At 37.1% G+C, this 19,899-nt stretch overlaps 1 protein-coding gene and 1 long non-coding RNA gene across 4 annotated transcripts in view; one reads left to right on the top strand and one right to left on the bottom strand.

Moving 5' to 3' along the window:
- VWA8 (von Willebrand factor A domain containing 8) overlaps positions 1 to 19,899 on the top strand; it is a 181,048-nt gene that overhangs the window by 14,641 nt on the left and 146,508 nt on the right. For 2 of the 3 annotated variants that reach the window (XR_016461609.1, XM_031615838.2), the window contains exons 3-4: positions 6,911 to 7,041; positions 9,129 to 9,239. Coding sequence is in view for 2 of the 3 variants with exons in the window: in XM_031615838.2 (XP_031471698.2) it covers positions 6,911 to 7,041; positions 9,129 to 9,239 (242 nt within the window). In the remaining variant the exon portion in view is untranslated. Of the gene's footprint in view, positions 1 to 930; positions 1,040 to 6,910; positions 7,042 to 9,128; positions 9,240 to 19,899 lie in introns of all 3 variants that reach the window. The other variant, XM_090131297.1, reaches the window with a different exon arrangement.
- On the bottom strand, positions 11,659 to 19,282 carry LOC116244259 (uncharacterized). The gene is made up of 3 exons (XR_004170147.2): positions 17,429 to 19,282; positions 16,644 to 16,804; positions 11,659 to 11,875 (listed from the first exon to the last, which is right to left on the bottom strand). It is a non-coding gene; the product is annotated as an uncharacterized LOC116244259 (long non-coding RNA).

The following is a 19,899-nucleotide window of genomic DNA, read 5'->3' as shown; positions in this document are numbered from 1 at the left end:
ATCTTATCTGTAATTATTCTTTGGAGAAACTTTGTGTGGCTTTTTGTGTTACTTTGTGTTTACTAATCTTGACCAAAAAATTCCTAATGTAGCTCTTCCAGAAGGCTTTGTATAAGGACAGAGATTAAGGCAGGAAATGTGATGTTCAGTGGTAATGCCACGTAGGTGCTGCTGTGTGAGTGTGCAAATGCATTTGGGAATTTGCCTCTATTCCTATTACAGGTAACTGTTGCATTTGGAAAAGTTAGTTTCAAACAGTTTGTGGTTTTATGCCACCCTCCCCTCAGTAGTGAAATGCATATATACCTTCTGGGGTTCAGTGTGTCCCTTTTAAGTCATAAACGTTGTTATATCAATTGAGACATCTGGGAATGAAATAGAAAAGGAAAACAGCAGTAAATGGAATTATGTGGTTGAAGGGAAATTATTTTAATGTTGGGGAAATCAGAGCTATTTTTGTATAGTGGGATCAGTGGTGTCAGCAGGTTTTTTTTTTTCTCATTAATCAGTATTGCCTTAACAGTAAGATGCCTCTGTGTTCTTGTCCTGGAATGGTATGAACCATTTGCAGAAGAGGAGAACAAGTGTGTGCATTCAGTTCTTCCTCAAAGTGGGTTTCAGGTTTGTGCTGGAACGTGTGTTAACCAAATGCAAGATATTACTGAGCCAGGTTGGATTGCGAGATGACTGTAATTTCATGTTAACAAAGCTTTTTGTCATTACATTTCTTTTTCTCCTAGCATAAAGAAAGATGTCTCTTGTCAGAGTTTGTGATTATTTCAGCACTTAGTTTTCTTGTAGCCTTGCAGCTGTAATGTTGCTTGGCTGTTATCTCCTAACCAAGAATTTTCAGTGGTGTGTCTGTAAGCCTTTGTCTGTAAGGCTCTCAGCATTTTACATTATTATCCCCATTATTTTGTTTATACCAAGGCTGGAGCAGAGAGTGGCACGTTGTCATAGAAATCTTCAGGAGAAGTCTGAGTGCTGAAGACTGTCCCTAGTGCCTCATAGCAGAGTCAGCTGAATCCTAACTATAAAGGTAGATATTTACCCTCTGTGTTCTTAAAATGTGTCAGTGATGTAGATTCCAGACCCAATCTGCTCTATTTGTTCCAACAATTAATTATTATTTTGTGGGGGGGGGGAAAAAGCTTTGCCACATTTAGATCTTTCTCGACATACTTCTAATTCATAATAACCATGATGTACAAATTGCTTTGGTTTTCTTTTTTAACTGTAATTATGTCTTGCATATTGGAATACAGTTTTTAAGATTGTAACAAGATTTTAAGGCTCAGGGATGACCTTATCGCTCTCTACAGCTATCTGAAAGGAGGCTGTGGTGAGGTGGGGATTGGCCTCTTTTCGCATGTAATTAGAAATAGGATTAGAGAGAATGGCCTCAAGTTGTGCCAGGGGAATTTCAGGTTGGATGTTAGGAAATATTTTTCCTCTGAGAGAGTGGTTAGATGCTGGAGCAAGCTGCCCAGGGTGGTGGTGGAGTGACTGTTCCTGGAGGTGTTCAAGACATGTTTAGATGGTGTACTGAGGGACATGGTTGAGTAGGAAATATTGGTGGTAGGTGGATGGTTGGACTGGATGATCTTACAAGTCTTTTCCAACCTTGGTGATTCTGTGATTTTATGATTCTGTAATTCATTTTTTCTCTAGTCTGAATTCCAATATCTTTTTCCACGTCGTCTAGATTTTCGATCATTCTTCTTGGATCATTTCGTGAATCTCATGAATGCGTTTGTACTGGATGGAGCTCTTGTGCTCAAAAGCAGGAACAATATGGCCCTCCAGTTGGACGCTGATCTGACTGCTCTGGCTATGTATTTTCTTATGAGTTACACATCCAGCTAATAACAGTTTCATGTATTCCATATTTGTAGGCTAATAAGAGAATCTTAGTCTCTTGAATCCCACTCCTTCTAGAAAGCTGCTTGGTTTGAGATGATTCCTTTATGTTCCTCTTTTCATTTATATTCAAATACAGACAGTGATCTATCTGTGTAGATCTTATCCCTTCCTGTGAAGCAGTCAGCTTGGAGAATTAATGATAAATAGATTTACAGTCTAATCCAAGGAGGTAACTTCCCCCTTTGTAAGCCCCTGCAAAGATTCACTAATTGTTGCCCTACCGCTGCAAGAACAAAAATTGTTGGAATGAAGACTGTTTCCATGAAAAGTTTATGAGGAAAAATAGTGTTCCAATGAAAACTGACTGTGATGCAACCACATTGTGAGTCTTTGAAAACTCCTCGGGTTCCATGCATCAGTGTAAAATTGAAAGAGCAAGAGATTTTTCCTTGTAAAATGCTGAGTGAAAGCAGCTGAAAGCATGCTGCACATAAGGGCCTTCCTCTTCAACTTAGATGCCCTGCCTTCACCCTAACACACAAAAGCTGTGAAATGTATCTTGGTGAGCTCAGTTGTTCTGAACATTTTCCTTTTTGAAGATATGTTTGTGTCTATAGACAAAGGCCTCTCTTCTTGTCCCCTCCTTCCTCTTATAGAGTTGCCACCCCTACACTGGCTGTGCAGCAAATGGTATGTAAAGCTGAAGGAGCCCTTGCTAGCTATGCAAAAGGGAGATCATTTTTCCCTCACAGATTTTCACCTCACCTGAAAAAAAAGGAGCCTTTCTCAAACTCTAAACAAGTGCTGTAGCAAAGGTGTGAGTATGCAGTAGTCTTTTTCATTTTATTTGAATGACACACAGTGGTATCTTCTAAGTGGTAAGTGGTTTAGTGGGCATGGAGGTGGTGGGTTGGCAGTTGGGCTAGATGACCTTAGAGGTCTTTTCCAACCTTACAGATTCTAAGTGCCTGCTGGTTTTTGTTTGATTGACCAAACCAGAGTTATCCAGGGACTTGAGCTGTGATATATTTTATACCACATCTGGATTAGATATTTTTGGGAATTGGTTTATTTGTCTGTTTGCATCTGAACAGTGGGAAGAGGTATCTCTGTTGTTTATAGGATTTCTTCTGTAGATGGGCTACTACAACTTGCCAGCAGCAAGTCTGCTATCTCCACTGAATGTTACTGCTTCAGTGAGTGCAGCATATGCCATAAATTCAAGTATGAGTGAACTGGAAAATTTCAGAGGCTAACATATCCATTTCAGTCTTGGTTTTATCAAAAGCTGATTTGTGGCTCAAACAACAGTGGCTGCTGCATTTGCTTCAAAATCCATCTACAGTGTTTCCTTCTTTTCTTATTTGAGGATTTCTCCATTCTGCTTTAACTGCTCACTTTACAAAACGTTTGCAAAGATTCTGCTAGGTGTTTTCCCACTTACAACATATTAAAAAGCAATTTAAGGCAATTTCTTTCTCTGGCTGTCGTCAATAAACAGGAACAGCAAACTGTAGCACTGACTACTCTTCTGCATGTGCCAGATGGTGTCTTTGAGAATACACTGCAGAGGCTTCCAACGCACCACCCTGCAGATTAAGAATATTGGGCCAGCTATTCAGCTAGTGCAAATCAGCAGAGTGCCACTGAACAGCTTGTGCAAACCCAGTTTGCATTAGGTGTTATCTGACTCATGGGATAATTAATAAAAACTGCTGCATTATACATGCTGATGCTTTTGCAGCTAATTTGCCTTGTCTTCTAAATGTCACAGAAAATGATTATGTGCCTCTTGGAGTCAAGTTAATATATAATACTTGAATAATGAGAATTTTTTTCAAGTTGTGATAGACACAAGAAGTTTGCTGTGCAGATACCACAGTAAAAGTAGTCTTAATATATAAAAATAATATACAAGATACTGCATATCCACATCTGAAGTTTCTTTTGAAAAGTATAATGTGCTGTGGGAGCAGTTTATTCAATGTAGACTTCGTATGCATAGAAAATTTTATATTTTTCTGATTTTAGAAGGAAACTGAAATAGGGTTAATATATAGAGAGATGTATAAGTAGTACACGTTAAAATAGAAGGAACTGAAAAGTGGAAGCTGTTGTCATGACAGTTCACCTTAGGGAACGCTTTCTTTGAATTCTCAGCATTATTTATAACGGGCTTCCTTTGAGTGAGTTTGCAGATGGTCAGTGTAGTGACTGTGTATTTAAAAATGCATTACAATTGATCCAGCTGTAACCTGTATGTGGGAAGAATTATTTGAATGATGAAGCAATGAAACCACTTTCTAGTAACTTTAAATCAATAAGAAACGGTGTCTTTTTGTGACCCTTTCTCCAAAAGCAAAGTTAGGAAATTATAGGAACATAAGCATCCTGAAATGCCTTAAGGTTTGCAGGGGAGAGGGAGGAGGTCATGTTCCAAAGATTGTTAGATTTCAAATGCTTATGTTCCCATTTAAATGACAGTTTGTCTTACAGATGCTGCTGAACATTCTAAAATTCTGTTTCTATTTATGGTGCTGCTTTTAAGTCTGACCTGACTTGTTGGTTTTTTTTTTTCTTAAGGCCATCCTAAAAATAAAAAAGATAGCTACACATGTTAAGTGAAATACACCAGAGGCGCCTGTAGTCATGCTGTGTCGATGCTTCAAATGTGTGATTTTTGATGTGAAAAGAATTCAGTGTTCCAGCAAGATTTGCAATGTTATTTGTCCAATTTAGGGAATGTACCTTTTTTTTTTTTTTTTTTTTTTTTTTGTAGCAGCTGCTAAAAAAATGCACTAATGATGCACACAGTGCATTCATACAACAGGTGGAAGTTATAATGAATGTGTCTCAATCTTGGAATGTTAGTGGTACCTTTCATAGAAACACTATTCGTGTGATGCTTTTCAAATTAGCATACCTTTAAAGCAGCAGAATTTGGGTAGAGCAGGTCTGGTGCGCTTCATTCACCCTTATTTCATGAGAATTATATGTACTATGAATTTTGTTTTCTCTTGAAAGTCTCATAGAAATGAATACGTTCTCTGCGAAGGACTAATTTGCATTTGCCTGAGGTGTGTGGTACATGTGATGTGTATTGCTTTTGAATAAAAACAGCGTTGCAGTAAAGAAGAATGTATGCCTTCATTTATACAATCTTACCACACCAACATTTGAGAGAGCAGTATATGCAGTAAGCCCAGGCACGTTAATGACCGTCGTTTAAAAACAGAACCAAACCCTGAAATGTTTGTTTACAGTTCATCTGATGATCCTAACACATAGGTTACTCGTTTAGTTCACAGCCACACCACTCTGGGAATGCCCAAGCTCATTTGATCTCAGAAACTAAAACTAAGCAGGGTTGGGCCTGGTTAGCACTTGGATACTTGGATGAGAGACCTCCTGGGAATACTGGGTGCTGTAGGCTTCTTGCTTTAGGAGGAAGCTTTTCACACAGAGGGTGGTGACGCACTGGAACAGGTTGCCCAAGGAGGTTGTGGATGCCCCATCCCTGGAGGCATTCAAGGCCAGGCTGAATATGGCTCTGGGCAGCCTGGGGGTGTTGAACCCTGGGGGGGTTTTCAACCCAGGCCATTCTATGATTATTTATGTGTGTATGTTACTCCTGCTCTTATTGGTGGTGAGGTTATAGCAGATTTCACTGGAAATGGGAGATTTCTGATTGTTTTCCTTAGTGATAGATCTAAGTCTTCACTTAAAATTTTAATTAAGTTTTCCTTAGTCACCCTTATACCATCTTACTAGGTCTCACAGGATCATTTTCTGCTGTTTCTATTGTTTTACAAAAAGGAATTGTATGTCTGATACACAAAGATAAAAAGGCAAATTGGAAGCCCTGAGAATTGAGGGATATTACTGCTTGCTTTCCTTGAACTCTCCTTTTCTCAGCCTCAGGAGAGCTAAAGTAGAAACAAGGCTTGTTTCTTAAAACGTTGGTTTCTAATTGAAACCAGTAAGCATGCTAAAAAAAGGTAAATAAACAACTAATAATGTGAGGATTTCATCTTCTCCCACTCCTTTCTTAGTGCACTTTAGATGGATCTCCAGCGTTGCAGGCACCTCCCTCGAGGCCCTCGCTTCAAACCCTATCATTGGTCTTGTCACATTATTCTGAAAGCAACCATATACACACATGCATAAATAAACCTCCCTCCTGGCTTGCTTGTGTTTTTGCTCTCCTCACGTGCTAGTTAATGCTTTTTGCCCATTTCTGAGGAAGGGCTGTGCTGTGCTGAGGGCTAAATGAAGGTATGGGAAGAGGATGATGTATGGCAGCAGGAACAGTGCCCCCTCTCAGAGCACATGATGCTCTCTAGTACTGCCAGCAATTGAATGAATGTGGTAAATATTAAACACAATCAATGATATTCTTTACAGAGATACGTGGATCTGCTTTGATTTGGTTTTCATTATGATTTTGGAAGCTACGTGGTATCGATAAGTCATGTAGTGTTACTATGAGTCTTGCTTTTCTGTGATAGTTGGTGTGTGCTGCTGTGTGAAAATGTAAGCAGGAATGGAGTTGGCTTTTAAGAAAGTACCAAATAAAATACATTCTGAAAATGAATCTACTTACGGTGATGCAAGCATAGTGTTTATTTATTTAAAGTTCATGATTCACTGAAGAATTGGGATGTAGGCTGGATGAGTCTTTTACAAATGATAATCAACTTGTCTTTCCTATATCCAACTGATGCTGAGAAGTCTTTTCATTAATGAGCTCAGTGTGAAATTAAGATCAACTTTTTTCTGGTTTTGTTTTGTTTTACTTCTTTTAAAAGATCAAGTTTCAAAGAGGGAAAGGCAGTGGGTAAGATATATAAACTATTATGTAAAGTAAGTAGCCTAAGAGAAATTGTGTGGAATTCTCTGCTTTTCTGTTATCTGGCTTTAGGATAACACATCTTTATGTCTTTGTTTTAGTTTTTGAGAAAAGAACAAAAAAAAAATGCATGGATGACCAGCTATCTTTAACGCTTTTCAGACTTAATGTGTTCTTGTCTTTATTTTTCTTTCAAAGTGACAGATTCTTTGGCCCAGTCTGTAGTACAGCATTTAAGATGGATAATGCAGAAGGATCTTCTCGGCCAGGACGTCTTTCTTATTGGACCTCCTGGGCCCTTGCGACGGTCCATTGCCATGCAGTATCTGGTATGTATGTTGATTTAAGTTCTTGGAGAAAGAGCCATTAGTGTCAGTTAGATATTCTACAAACCAAACTGAGGAAAGTATTACTGTAAAATTTCACAGCAAGCAACCTGAGGAGGTAAATAAGTTTTTCCATAAACGCTCTTTCCAGAGTTCATTTTGTTTTACATGAATAAAAAGTGCAGACATTTTAATACGTTCTTCTGCTTAAACTCCAGGGAAAAAGAAAGTTGGAAGACTGTGTTACCATATGCTATCACAAATGGAGAAACAGTTTGTTCTAGGCATTATGTATGTTGGAAGATTAAGATATCTGCCTACTGTTACAGACAACAAATCGTTTTTGCTTCTTTTTATAGAAAAAGCCATGAAATACAGGATTTGGGAAAGAAGTTTCTAAATAACATTTGAGAACAGTTATCATGAGTGATCAGAAAGTTGGAATGTGCGTTTGATCCACACTTGGAATGTGGGAAGAAGAACTTGCCTACATCCATCTGCATGAACCATGGCAGCACTGTGTGCAAGATTTTACATTAAAGTCATTTGTGGTTTTAAATGATTGGGATGTGGGGTGGGTGGCTGCTCCAAAAGAAAATGTGCATAGGGCTTTGTCTGCCATGAATTCTACCCAAGATCAGGTTGTGCAGAAGGATCACAAATGGTGGTGTATAACAATTGTCATGAAGATCAGCCATTTCTTTTCAAATCAAAAGACAGGAATTCAAAGACTGGCTCTCAGAGGTAAAGCAAGCAGGAGAAAGCTGTATGATTTTGAATTTTGGAAAGGAGAAAAAAGATTTCTTGCTCTAATAGACCAGATATGCTACTTGGTAGCTCAATGCATTCCTTAGAAGAGATGAGTTTGGTATAACCTAAAAAGAGGAGACACCTGATAGGCATGGGACATAGGCTGTATCCTTGTTTATACCACAGTGTGTCTACACCTGAGCTTTATTAAGATTGCTGCTTACTGTTTCAGTGCTGTATAGGATAATTGCGTGAGGACTGATCTTTGCATGTGAGGTACTACCTGCTGTGGTCCCTTTATTGAAACAGTGTGGCCTGGAGAACTTCTATCTGCTGTTGCTACTACACAAGGCTAATTATTACAGAAAACTCTCCTGTGTTCTTCCCTTTGTTCTTTTTTCTACTAGTCATACTAAAACAAGATTATACCTACATATATCATAGAGAAACTGGTGGCTTTTTAAGCCAGCTAGATACAGAAAAGACGAAGAGGAAGTACTTCTCATGTTTTGTTTTGTTTTGTTTTGTTTTTTAATAACTTTGTTTCATTTATTAATTTTTTATTTTGCCAAACATCTAAAATCTCTAAAGAGAGACCTCATAATTTTCCATGAGTGATAAGGGCTAGGAGTAGCTTGTTCAGCATCAATCTGTTTCCTAGCAGAATGTGTAATATCTCAGATAAAGAAGTAGCAGGAGCATCAGGTATAGGTACTTTTTTTTTTTCTTTACGATGGAAATTTCTAAGTAGAACTCCTACTTAATTAAAAAAAAAAAAACAAACCCTAAAGATTTTTCTTTTTGAAATAGTCTATAATTTAGAAGTAAACTGCAACTTCTGTTATTAAGGGCAGAGGTGGTGAGAAAAATATAGTTCATCAGTATATTTACAAAGTATGTGCAGGTAATAATCACAGCTGTGTCACAGTGTGTTACTCAGCAGTGACAGAATTGAAGCTTTCAAATAATTTATGGAAAACTTGGATTTCTATCTGTGATTTGTGGATGTTGATTGTTTCTTGGTGTCCAGAGCCAGAAAATTAGCCATAAAGAAGACTTTATGGATGCTCAGTTGAACATCTGTGTAGCTGGTTATGTTTTTAGAATAGATTTGGGGAAAATAAAACTTTATTGAGCAGAATTTCAAACCATTTTGTTTGAGGCAGAACACAGTGTAAACGTTTTAAAAATAAGATATATTAGATCTGAAAGTTATTTCAGATCACTGTGCTGTTGTCTGGAGCTCTTTTGTACAATTACACCATCGGACTTAATGTTAAAAGTTCACTTACTGGAGTTGTGGTTTTATTTTTGTAATAACCTCAGTTTGTTGTCCACAGGAACTGACAAAGAGAGAGGTTGAATATATTGCTCTATCAAGGGACACCACTGAGACAGACCTCAAACAGCGACGAGAGATCCGAGATGGCAGTGCTTTTTATCTTGATCAGGCAAGTTACAGTCACACATCTGTTTACAACTGCTTTGAAGAAAATCATTGTTTAAATGATGAAAACTTGATATGTGGCATACAGAATGACTGGTATGTTTCCAATGGTTAGAAAATTTCATAAAACACTCCTGATTTTGGTATTACTGAAAATACTAGCTTTTCCCAAATCCAAGATTGCTCCCTCTATTACAAGTACCATAGGGTTTTACCCTTTTATTTAGACTCAATTAGGGAGACAATTTATTATGTTTATTATAATGATGAGAAGTGAAATTCATTCAGTGCAGGTAGATTGTAGTTTCACAAGCACTTCTCTAGATATTGCTCTTGCCTAACCACTGTAGCACTTTAGATGTATTTTTGAAATGAGTCCTTTGATCTAATGTCATTGAAAAAGAGTCTAGTTCATTTATGTTAGTACTGCTCTCTGTATTTAAACCCAAGCCCAGTAAATGGAGACAACTGGGAGATTTTGTTCAGAAGATCACTTCTGATCAGAATTAAAATGATCTAAACACTCCTGTCATCAGTACTTTCCCAACACATTAGTCCTTTAAGTAAAACTGTAGAGTGACTTAAGTTAGGAAAAATTTCTTTATAAGGTATCAAAGACATGTTCACAGGTAAAATATACACTTCGTTTAGAATGTCTGTTTTAATTTGTATACAAGTTAGATGCCTAAATAAATAGAGTGGGTCAGTTTCTCTGCTGTAGTATGAATTTAAATGTGTTATCTAAAGCAGTTTTCAGTTGTTAGTATGATATAGGTTAATGATAGCACCATCCTATGAGTAATTTGTGGGTGGAAAATAGAATGGGAACAGGAGAGGAAAGAAAGCCTAAAAGTTTTGTTCTGTACATTAAAGAAATAATTTACTATTTTTAAAATAAGAAAAAAAAAATACAATTAATCTCTTTTTCAGCACTACCAACCTTCAAAATATATTTTCTTGAAATCATGGTAAACGATTCTGAGTGATAGATGATCCAAGTAACCTTTTTTAAGTTACTTCTCAGACTTGAAATTATTTACTGGTTATCCATAAATATGAGAGTTGCACAATATGAGATAATTTAAAGGATAAATCCTATGTGTATTATGACTTCTCATTTACCAGAGGATGAAAGCATCTGTGCAGGCTATAGAGCTGACTTATTAACTCATGAGCTCCATTGCTGACTGTTGTTATAGACAGTCTTATCCTTGCGCTTACTGCAGAGTAGTTAAATTCTCTCTCAGTGTAGAAGCATTAGTTAATTAACATTTACAAAACTGAAGTATTAGGGACTGTATGAATCTCAGCAAGATGTGAGAATAATCTGTTAATTGTATTTGTGTGAAGACTGTGATCCCAGTAGAAATACGAAGCAGTTTGCTTCACTTTGCACAAGCTATTTTGAATGATCACGCTTCAGTAAGAACATTCTGTGAAGATTACCTTTCTAAGGTAAAGGTTTAAGGTTACCTATCTTCTTCCATCTGTTGGAAATTTTCAGTTGAAAGGCTTTTACCAGAGTCCAACATAGCAGTATTTCAGACCAGCGTTTTCCTTTAGCAAGATATTCGGGTGAATCATATTCAAGTTGACTGGGAATGATGATATTCAAGTTTGTGGGAATGATGATAAAACAAATAACTGCTATTTAGATGTGTACTGAAAACATGAAAGATGAACCTGTTAGATAGTAATGTTCTACCCAAAGTTTTCTTGCCCTGTGTTTTAATTATAGACACTTAAAGTATGATAGATAGCTACATTTAGAACCATCTGAGATCTAGTTGTATTTGGTAATAAAAGAAATGAAGTTTTACAGGTTACACAGAAGTTTGAATTAGGTTGCTCAGTAATTCTAATGTTTTCAGAAGGGCACATCAGTGCAAAACGTTGCAAAAGCTAGATTCTTCTTTAAACTACAGACTATGAACTGCTTCAAGACAGAGAAGGCAACAGTAGGTAGCCTTAAGAAAATATTTCTGGAAAAGCTTGGGTTGCTTCCATTGCCATTGGTGAGCTAAGAAAAGATGGACTTATATGAGAAACTGAAGATATAAGCTATACTTTTCAGATTTATACACTATTTCCTGTTCATGAACTATACAGAAGACAGCAAAGCTCACAAGTCTTGTGACAGAACATCCACTGCGTGAATTTTGTGGGTCAAATAAAGCTTACCTGTCAGTTGTCTAGGAGGCTCTTTGCAAGTCACAATATAATAATGTAGTTCTCTAACACCTTGAATGATAGTATACTGTGATGACAACTGGCATCTTGTTAGCAGAAATAAATTTCATGTAATCGATCATCAGGTTTGCAAAGTTGTCTCTCAGTGATTGTTAATGTGTTATAGCTGCTTATAGCTCTATATTTAATAATGAGAAAATAAATACTGTAAGTGGGTATCTCAGTATCTCAAATATTTCAAAACGTCTGATTTATTTTAAGAAGTTGCTGAGTATGATGGCAGATAGTTATTTTACAGACATGGGAGAAGGTAACTGGTAAGCATTGACTGAAGTTCTGCGTTGTCATGTAAATTGAAAGGTCAGCATATGTCTCAACAAATTCTCATTTCTCAATGCTAGGGTGAATCAAATGCGAGGAGACGTAGAGTTATAAAGTAAGAAGAGAGACCTGATGAGGAAAAAAATTGAAACATTTTAAAATCAGGAATAGGGAAAACAAAATAGGAACCATTAATATAAAGGTAAACCTTGAATTATCAAATAAATTCCCAGTTACAATTGTGTAAAACAAAGGACTTATAATGACCCTGTGGTGAATTATTTGTTTTCATTCAAGTACTGGCAGCAGAAACTTGTTTTCTTGTCTTTACCTTGGGCCATTAACTTTGGTTTTCAGCTGTTAATTGACAGAAGTTTCAGAAGTGTCATCATTGAAATTACTGAAACAATCAAGTAACCTCTTGGATCTTTTTCTGTAACTTATTGCATGGGTTAATTATGTTATGCATTAAGTGGCTAGTTAGATTTACTTTTTATTACATAGATATTTAAATGGAAAATTCAGCTATTATTGATTGAAGAGCCAATCTTGCAGCATCTTTCTGTTTCTTTAAATCTTTGTACCTGAGCCACTTAACTGAACCAATATTGAGATTCTTATTTCGGCCTATATCCTGTTTTCAAAAATTATGTAGTTAGATGTAATTTTTTTGATCCTTTTGCCATTTCTGATGCAATTTTTCTTTAAATCATGTGCATGCCTCTGATCCAAATTTTTATTACTAAAGCCTCCTATGCTTTTTAATTGTTACAGCTAAGGAAATCCTACATTAAAGTTATGTAGTGTGTACAATTGGGAGAGCACCTAAGCTGATTTCTGGTTAAGAGGTGTATCACTCCTGTGTTGCATGGAGCGCCTGGTTTTGTTACCATTGCATCTTCCAGGTTTAGTATTAAATTGAAACACTCTTCCCAAACACAGAACTCTTGATTATGCAAACAATCTTTTTCCTTTAGCATAGTCAAACTAACTGAGGATGGAATAAATAGAGCAATATTATATGGGCATATGCTGAGAAACTACAACTAAAAGTTTTGAATATTTGCTAATTAAGCTGTGGGTGGATGAGTATGTAAATCATAGCTATATCTGTGTATGCAAGAAGTTAGTATTAGTGTATCTTTGAATTGTGTGAATCATAGAATCATAGAATGGCTTGAGTTGGAAGGGACCTCAAGGATCATCAAGTTCCAACCACCCCACTGCAGGCAGGGTTGCCAACCTCCACATTTAATACTAGACCAGGCTGCCCAGAGTCCCATCCAACCTGGCCTATTGTTCAACCTCTAGGAATGGGGCATCCACAACCTCTCTGGACAGCCTGTTCCAGCACCTCACCATTCTCATAGTAAAGAACTTCCCCTTGATATCCAGCCTAAAACTTCCCTCCTTCAATTTAAAACCATTTCCCCTTGTCCTGCTGTTATCTACCCTTGTAAAGAGTTGGCTCCCCTCCTGTTTATAGGCTCCCCTTAGGTAATGGAAGGCTGCAAAGAGGTCTCTTCTCCAACCTGAATAAACCCAGCTTCCTCAGCCTGTCTTGTAGGGGAGGTACTCCATTCCTCTAATATCTTTGTGGCCCTCCTCTGGACCCTCTCTAACAGTTTCAATACTCCATGTGAGCATGCTTGTTTTAACAGAATGTCTTTGATGGTGCAGTTAGGAAGACATAGATTATGCAATGATAAAATTTTAAATTGTTTGTCAAGGTAACAGAAAAATGATCTGCTCTGGTTTGAATGACTTCATGTAGTAACCAGTTGAACTTCAAGAGTGATGAAATGACAGCTTAAACTGTCCTGTCTGTAAAACAAATGTGACACAAAACCCCCAAGCAGCACAGCACTACACAGAATTATGTTTATTTTCTTTTATTCAAAAGAGATCAGGAAGTTGTTTTTTTTTTTAAGTAAAGATGTGAGATTAATTGAATAAAATACTCATTTAAGCCTGTGTATATATATAAATCAGTACATATATACCACAAATACGCTAGCAAAGAGGTGAGCAAGAATAATTCAGCTGTTAAAAAAAATATGCAGTGAATGCAAACTGTGTAGTTCTGTGATTTATTATAACTATGTTGGAGGACACAGTAAGTTTCTGATGATTTGGTAAGTTAGCCACAACAAAGGCATCATCAAGATAGTGTGATGTATTTTAATGACTGTTCCACACTGCAATATCTGTGTATTGGTATAGGCAGCTAGATAGGAAAGTCTGTAGAAAGCAGAGGTATGCTGTGCAGTGCTCCAGAAGTACAAAAGTGAACTATTGATTTTCTGGCTCTGCCTAACATTGCACAGAAAGAAGAGTGCCATGTGGAAATAGGTAAAAAACAGTAGGTAAAAATAGCAGTGAAGTTAATCTTCGCTGACATCAATACAGTATTTCTTGTGTATTAAGAAAAATGTATGATAACCACCTCTGTATAATCTCTCTTAACTCTTTTTATTTTAATCCTTTACAGTACTGCTTTTATGCTCCTAAAATTGTCATTGTCTAACTGGGCTTATTAAGGTCTGGTATCCTGATTTGATGTAGAAGACACATGAGATGAGTGGCTGTGATATAATGAGAGGAATACTAGTACTGCAAATTTATAATTCCTTATAGAATAAAATTAAACTGATTTCAACTGATCCAATGGGTGGCAACCCTGCCTGTGGCAGGGGGATTGGAACCAGATGATCCTTAAGTTCCCTTCCAACCACCATTCTATGAACACTATTTCAGACATCTGAAGTCTTTTTGGTTACTGGATATCCCATCTGACAGTACCATCATATACTGTGAACTGTGTCTCCCTTTCCTTTTGCTTACAGTCTTACTCAAAACAAATGCAATCTGCCTTTTAATTTTCTAGCATCAGTGGAGAAAATTAGCTATAAAACCCATCCAGAAAACATTTGATTGGCTCAGCAAGGGAGGTGGGTATGAAGGTATATTCCCCTCCATTGCAGAGGAATAAAAGGGTTAAACATTTGCTTCCTCTTATGCTTTAAAAAAAATTAAATAACCAAAATAATTACTAATTTATTGCTTTTAATAAAATCTGAATATCAAGCTTACAACAGATATAACTTATTTTGTTGTGGCCTAACTTGTAGAGTTCAAAAAAATAGTTTATCTACAAAAATTGTTGTAAAAAAGTAGAACAGACATTCTCAGATGAATAGTTTTAAACCTCATCTTGAATGGCATTGTGCATTTGAAAGTGTTTCTTTTCATTAAACATTACTGAAAGGAATGAGCAACATCTTACAAATACTGAAAGATAACACTAAGTTTTTTAATAAGTTTGGCATTTTTGCTTTGAAATTGTTTGAACATTATTTTTATTAGCCCTTCAAATTACTACAAAATAGTTGACTATTGTTATTTTAGAGGTAATATGTTACCACTTTGATTCATTAACTAATCATTCACTGCAGTATTCCTCAACTGCTTTCTTCTGCTGAACTGTCAAGGGAAGTCAATAAGGAAGGACTTCAGGATTGTAAAAATTGAACAAATATATTAAATGTTATTATTTGGTAGCTATATACTGTTCAGACATGCTGCCTAACTGGAAGATATTTTTTAATTCTAGTAAAGTAGATCCCGCAGTTGGTGACAGCCTTATGTGCTTCACTGATCTCAGCGTGTCTGTACATCTATCTTTAGACTCCCTCTAAATTTGTAGGTAATTTCTTTCTATTTCCATACAAGTATTACAGAAAATGTGATGATCTGATTAGTTGAGTTGTATCTTCTTAAAAGAATAATCTGAGAAAATTGCAAATTCTGGTAAATATCTTCCACCTTCTCCAGTAAAGTGAGGAGGAAAACCTCACTGCATCCTCCATTCTGCATCTCTGCCATTTATTTTTACGTTGTTTTGGAATCATAGAATGATTTGGGTTGGAACAGATTTTAAAGCCCACCAAGTTGCAGCCCTCTGCAGGACTGCCACCCAGCAGCTCAGGCTGCCCAGGGCCCCATCCAACTTGGCCTTCATTGCTGCCAGGGATGGAGCACCTACAGCTCCTCTGGGCAGGTGTGCCAGTGTCTCACCACCCTCTGAGTGAATAACTTTCCCCTGACATCTAATCTGAATTTCCCTTCTTTTATCTTAAAACATTTTCCCCGTGTCCTATCACTGTCTACCTGTGTGAAAAGCTGCTTTCCTTCCTGTTTAAATATTGGAAGGCCACAATGAGCCTTCTCTGCTCCAGGTTGAACAAGCCAAACTCCCTCAGCCTGTCTTCGTAGGAAAGGTGCTCCAGCCCTTTGATCATCCTCTTAGCCCTCCTCTGGACCTGCTCCTACGAGCTCCGTGTCTTTCTTATGCTGGGAGCTCCAGTCCTGAATGCACTACTCCAGATGGGACCTCACAAGAGCAGAGTAGAGGGGAACAGTCACCTCCCTTGACCTGCTGCCCACTCCTCTACCTGCTGGTTAGTTTAAATGATTTACATTCGAAAAAATTGATTCTACTTGACCCATGGAAATAAGAAAGTAATTCAGAAATTAGCAATTTAATCTGAACTTTGTGACATTTGATGTCTTGGTGGGCTACAGAGACTCAAATCAGTGTCCCCCCCAAGTCGCTGCAGCATGAGTTTATGTTTTTAAGTTCTGTTATCTTCTTGCAGGCACACACGATCGTGTTAACTCATAAACAGCCAAAGTTTTGTTTTATCTTTACCAGATGATTTCTGAAGATCTTTTTAGCATAAGAGATGCCTGCACATGTCATTGCTGGAAAGTTTTTGAGATACAGGAAAGACTACGGTGGATGAGTTTGTGTGGGATATTGTGCGGGTGGAGGGAAGAAGTTACTACTCTGGAAGGGACATCTGAAATGTAGTTTGCAGATGCAGGGAAGACTTACTTCATTAGTTCTCTTGTTCACTGTTTGCTCTGTTATTTTTTTCATGTTATAATTTTTGTTGCTGTGCTTGAGATGTCATGACAGGGATCCAGTTCTCAGGGCAAGGATGCTCATCTTCATGACAAATGCACACAAACAGAAAAAAAGTCTTCAGGTAACTCCTGAAAAAGAAACACTTCAATTAATAATTAATGCTCAGCAATTTTTTGGAGCATTTTTTACCATTTGGAAACATAGCCTGTACAAGATATCACAGTGATGCACAAGTTGAAAAAAATAAAGCTATTTATGGTTTGTAATATAGCTCAAAATCTCAAAATTTCAGAGTGACCAGAATTTTTTGGTTTTATTTTATTCATTCTGCTGAGAAAACCAAATTAGATTCCAGTGGTGGCATCTTGGACAACACTGTTCAAATTCTTATGCTCTTGCAAACAACTTTGCTTAATTTTATAAAAATGTCCTTTCTCTGGTGTTTGCACTTAGGCATGTGCTTACATCGAGCTAATTTCTGTCCCCTCTTTCTGTTGCTATGTAAATTTATTTGTGTGTCTTTTTTCATGAGTGGGTTTTTATTGTTCCTGCAGTTGTTGTGCTTTGCGCTGCTCAAGTGTAGGAGCTCTGTTGTGCAAAAGACTGTGAATACCTTTTATGTGTTGTTTACTTAATAAGGTGTTTATGCCTTTTAAAGAGAGAAATATATTTTTGTAGGTGCGTTATGAAAGCAGAGTAAGCAATCCTCACTACATATTTGTTGCCTAAGTCTATTACTATAAGAGGAATACTTTGTTAAGGGTTTCTGCTCTTGGGGAAGAAACTCAGCCTGTTTTAAGTTCATGTATTCCCTGGATGCAGGTATCCAGGTAACCATTCTTTCAGATCTGTGGGGGCACAGGTGGGAGGCAGTGAGCTTGGTTCTGCGTTCGATGAGCAAAATAGTCCCTAGCTACAGTTAAAATAAACCTGAAGATAAACATTTAACAAATCCCTCTCCGCCTTTTAACAAGAATTAATACCTTTAATCTCAGGTTTACCATCAAGGTTGCATAATATAACACCCTCTGTCAAATTATATTTTATATTAAACACTTCAAACAAATGAGGCTGGTGAGAGAGTGAGACAGCACAGCTATTTTTGGGTTTTCATTATAGAATTATGAAGATGAGTTTCTTGGAAACATCTTTTAAAAAGTGATTTTCAGTGACAGATAGCAAACTTGCTTTCCTTCCTCTTATTTGTTACTCATTTCAGTTTCCAAAACAACCCATCACAGATACGACTGAAATAATGATTCAGAAGATACCTCGTAGTGTGCAAAGCTTATTGCAGAAATTTATTACTCGTTACCAAACAGGTTGCATAAATATCACAGTTCAGCCAGGGATACGCAGCTGTTTAAGAGCAGACTTTATGCTGTCTGATGTTAGTACTTTTCGCAAGCCTTAGAGTCAGATGAATTGTGTGTATATTTCATTATATTTTGGAGAATAGTTTACAGTATTTCAGAAATGCTTTAAAAATATCCAAGGAGCACAATTTGTTTAAAGGAAAAAAAAAAAAAAAAAGAAGCCAATCAGAGTAAATTAGAACCCGGATGATGTTGTTATTATTGTTGTTATGGGGATTCTTTGGTTAAGAACTGAAAAAACATAGTTGAGTGCTCAGACATTCCTGAAGCTGATCATCTTTGGCTACCTATACGTACTTCTTATAATATGTAGCATCCATTTTGAAATATTGTACTTGAGCGACCTTGAATAAAAATTTTGAACAGTTTCCTAGCTCAGAAAAATTGCTTTCTTTTTAAATTGTGATCTTCTGAATTGATCTGTGTGCTTTAAAAGGCACTTCTCAAGATTGTACTGCTAGTAGATAACATCTTTTTGAAGTTCATAGTATACTTCTGGATAGTCTAAACTATACCAGATTGTGCAAGTGCAGGAGAGAGGCTTATTGCTATCAGTGCCAGGACAGAAGCCATGGGCACAAACTGGAGCACAGGAGGTTCCCTCTGAACACCAGGAGCCCTTCTGTGCTGTGCAGTGACAGAGCACTGGCAAAGGCTGCCCAGAGGCTGTGGGGTCTCCTCCTTGGGGATCTCCCAGAGCTGCCTGGACGTGGCCCTGGGCACCCTGCTCTGGGTGTCCTTGCTGGGGCAGGAATGGAGCAGAGGGACCCAGAGGGCCCTGCCAACCTCAGTTATGTTGTGATTCTTGTAATACTGGCAGACTGTTAATTCAGCAAGCCTTCATTCATAGTGTGCATGTCTCAACATGAGTCAACAAGGTTCTATGGATACTGACAATATTTTGACATATGAACAAGATGTGTATTTTCCTCTGGCTAGTAAAATATGGTCATAAAGTCTTCATAGACATATAATATGCAGAATCCAACTAACCTGGCAAATAAAATGTTTGTTGAAATGTATTCTGGCTTTATCTCCAAAGTACATTTGGAGAATATAGCATTTTGTTCATGCCAGGTGTTGGACTGGTTGCTGGAGACTCAGGTTTTCTATTTAAACCTGGTTGAAGCAGATTTTTTACTTGACCAGTGACCTTCCTAGAGAACAGTGTTAGTACAAAATTTGCCCTTCATACAGATTTTTTGGAATGGAGAGAGTGAAATTTTTTATTGCTTGTTAAAGCATAGTATTTTGAATTAGCCTATAAAATCAATTCACTTGCTGATTACTTTTGGAAGGAGTTAGTGATTCAATGGAAGGGAAATAGTCTTAGGGCTATGCTTGGTTAATGGGATTATTATGGGTTCCTCAGATACCGATTTTGAGATTAGATCCTAAAAATGTCAGGGATGGGAAATCAATACACGGATGTGTACCAAGATTTGTGAACTTAGGGAAAGCAGTTATCGCTATTTTAATAAAGATGTTAAAATCTTACATTATGGCTTATTTTCCCGTAATTGTTGTTTATATTTCTACTTACAGGATAGAAGTATAAAAGTATACTTCTATGGTGTGCATAAGAAGCAGCTAAATTAGCCAGGGTGCCATTTAGTGTTATCTTTAGTGTTACCAGATGGATCTCTGATTCTGTCATATGCTTTGTACCATGCATCAGTTTGGTTGCTCTGAACTGTTCTTTGTCTCTAGCTTAGATTTATCCAGCTGTCCTTTGTACATCTTCTTTTTTTTGTTGTTTTAATAATTTTTTTTCCATGTGAAATTCTTATTTTATTCTTTTCTATCTTCATATTTTTTCATTATTCTTTCTCAGTCCCTCATTCTTT

The sequence above is a fragment of the Phasianus colchicus genome, chromosome 1, assembly GCF_987193195.1.
Source record: "Phasianus colchicus chromosome 1, bPhaCol1.hap1.1, whole genome shotgun sequence".
Taxonomy (NCBI): Eukaryota; Metazoa; Chordata; class Aves; order Galliformes; family Phasianidae; genus Phasianus; species Phasianus colchicus.
The sequence above is the reverse complement of the archived record's forward strand: the minus strand, read 5'-3'. Positions and strand labels throughout refer to the sequence as shown.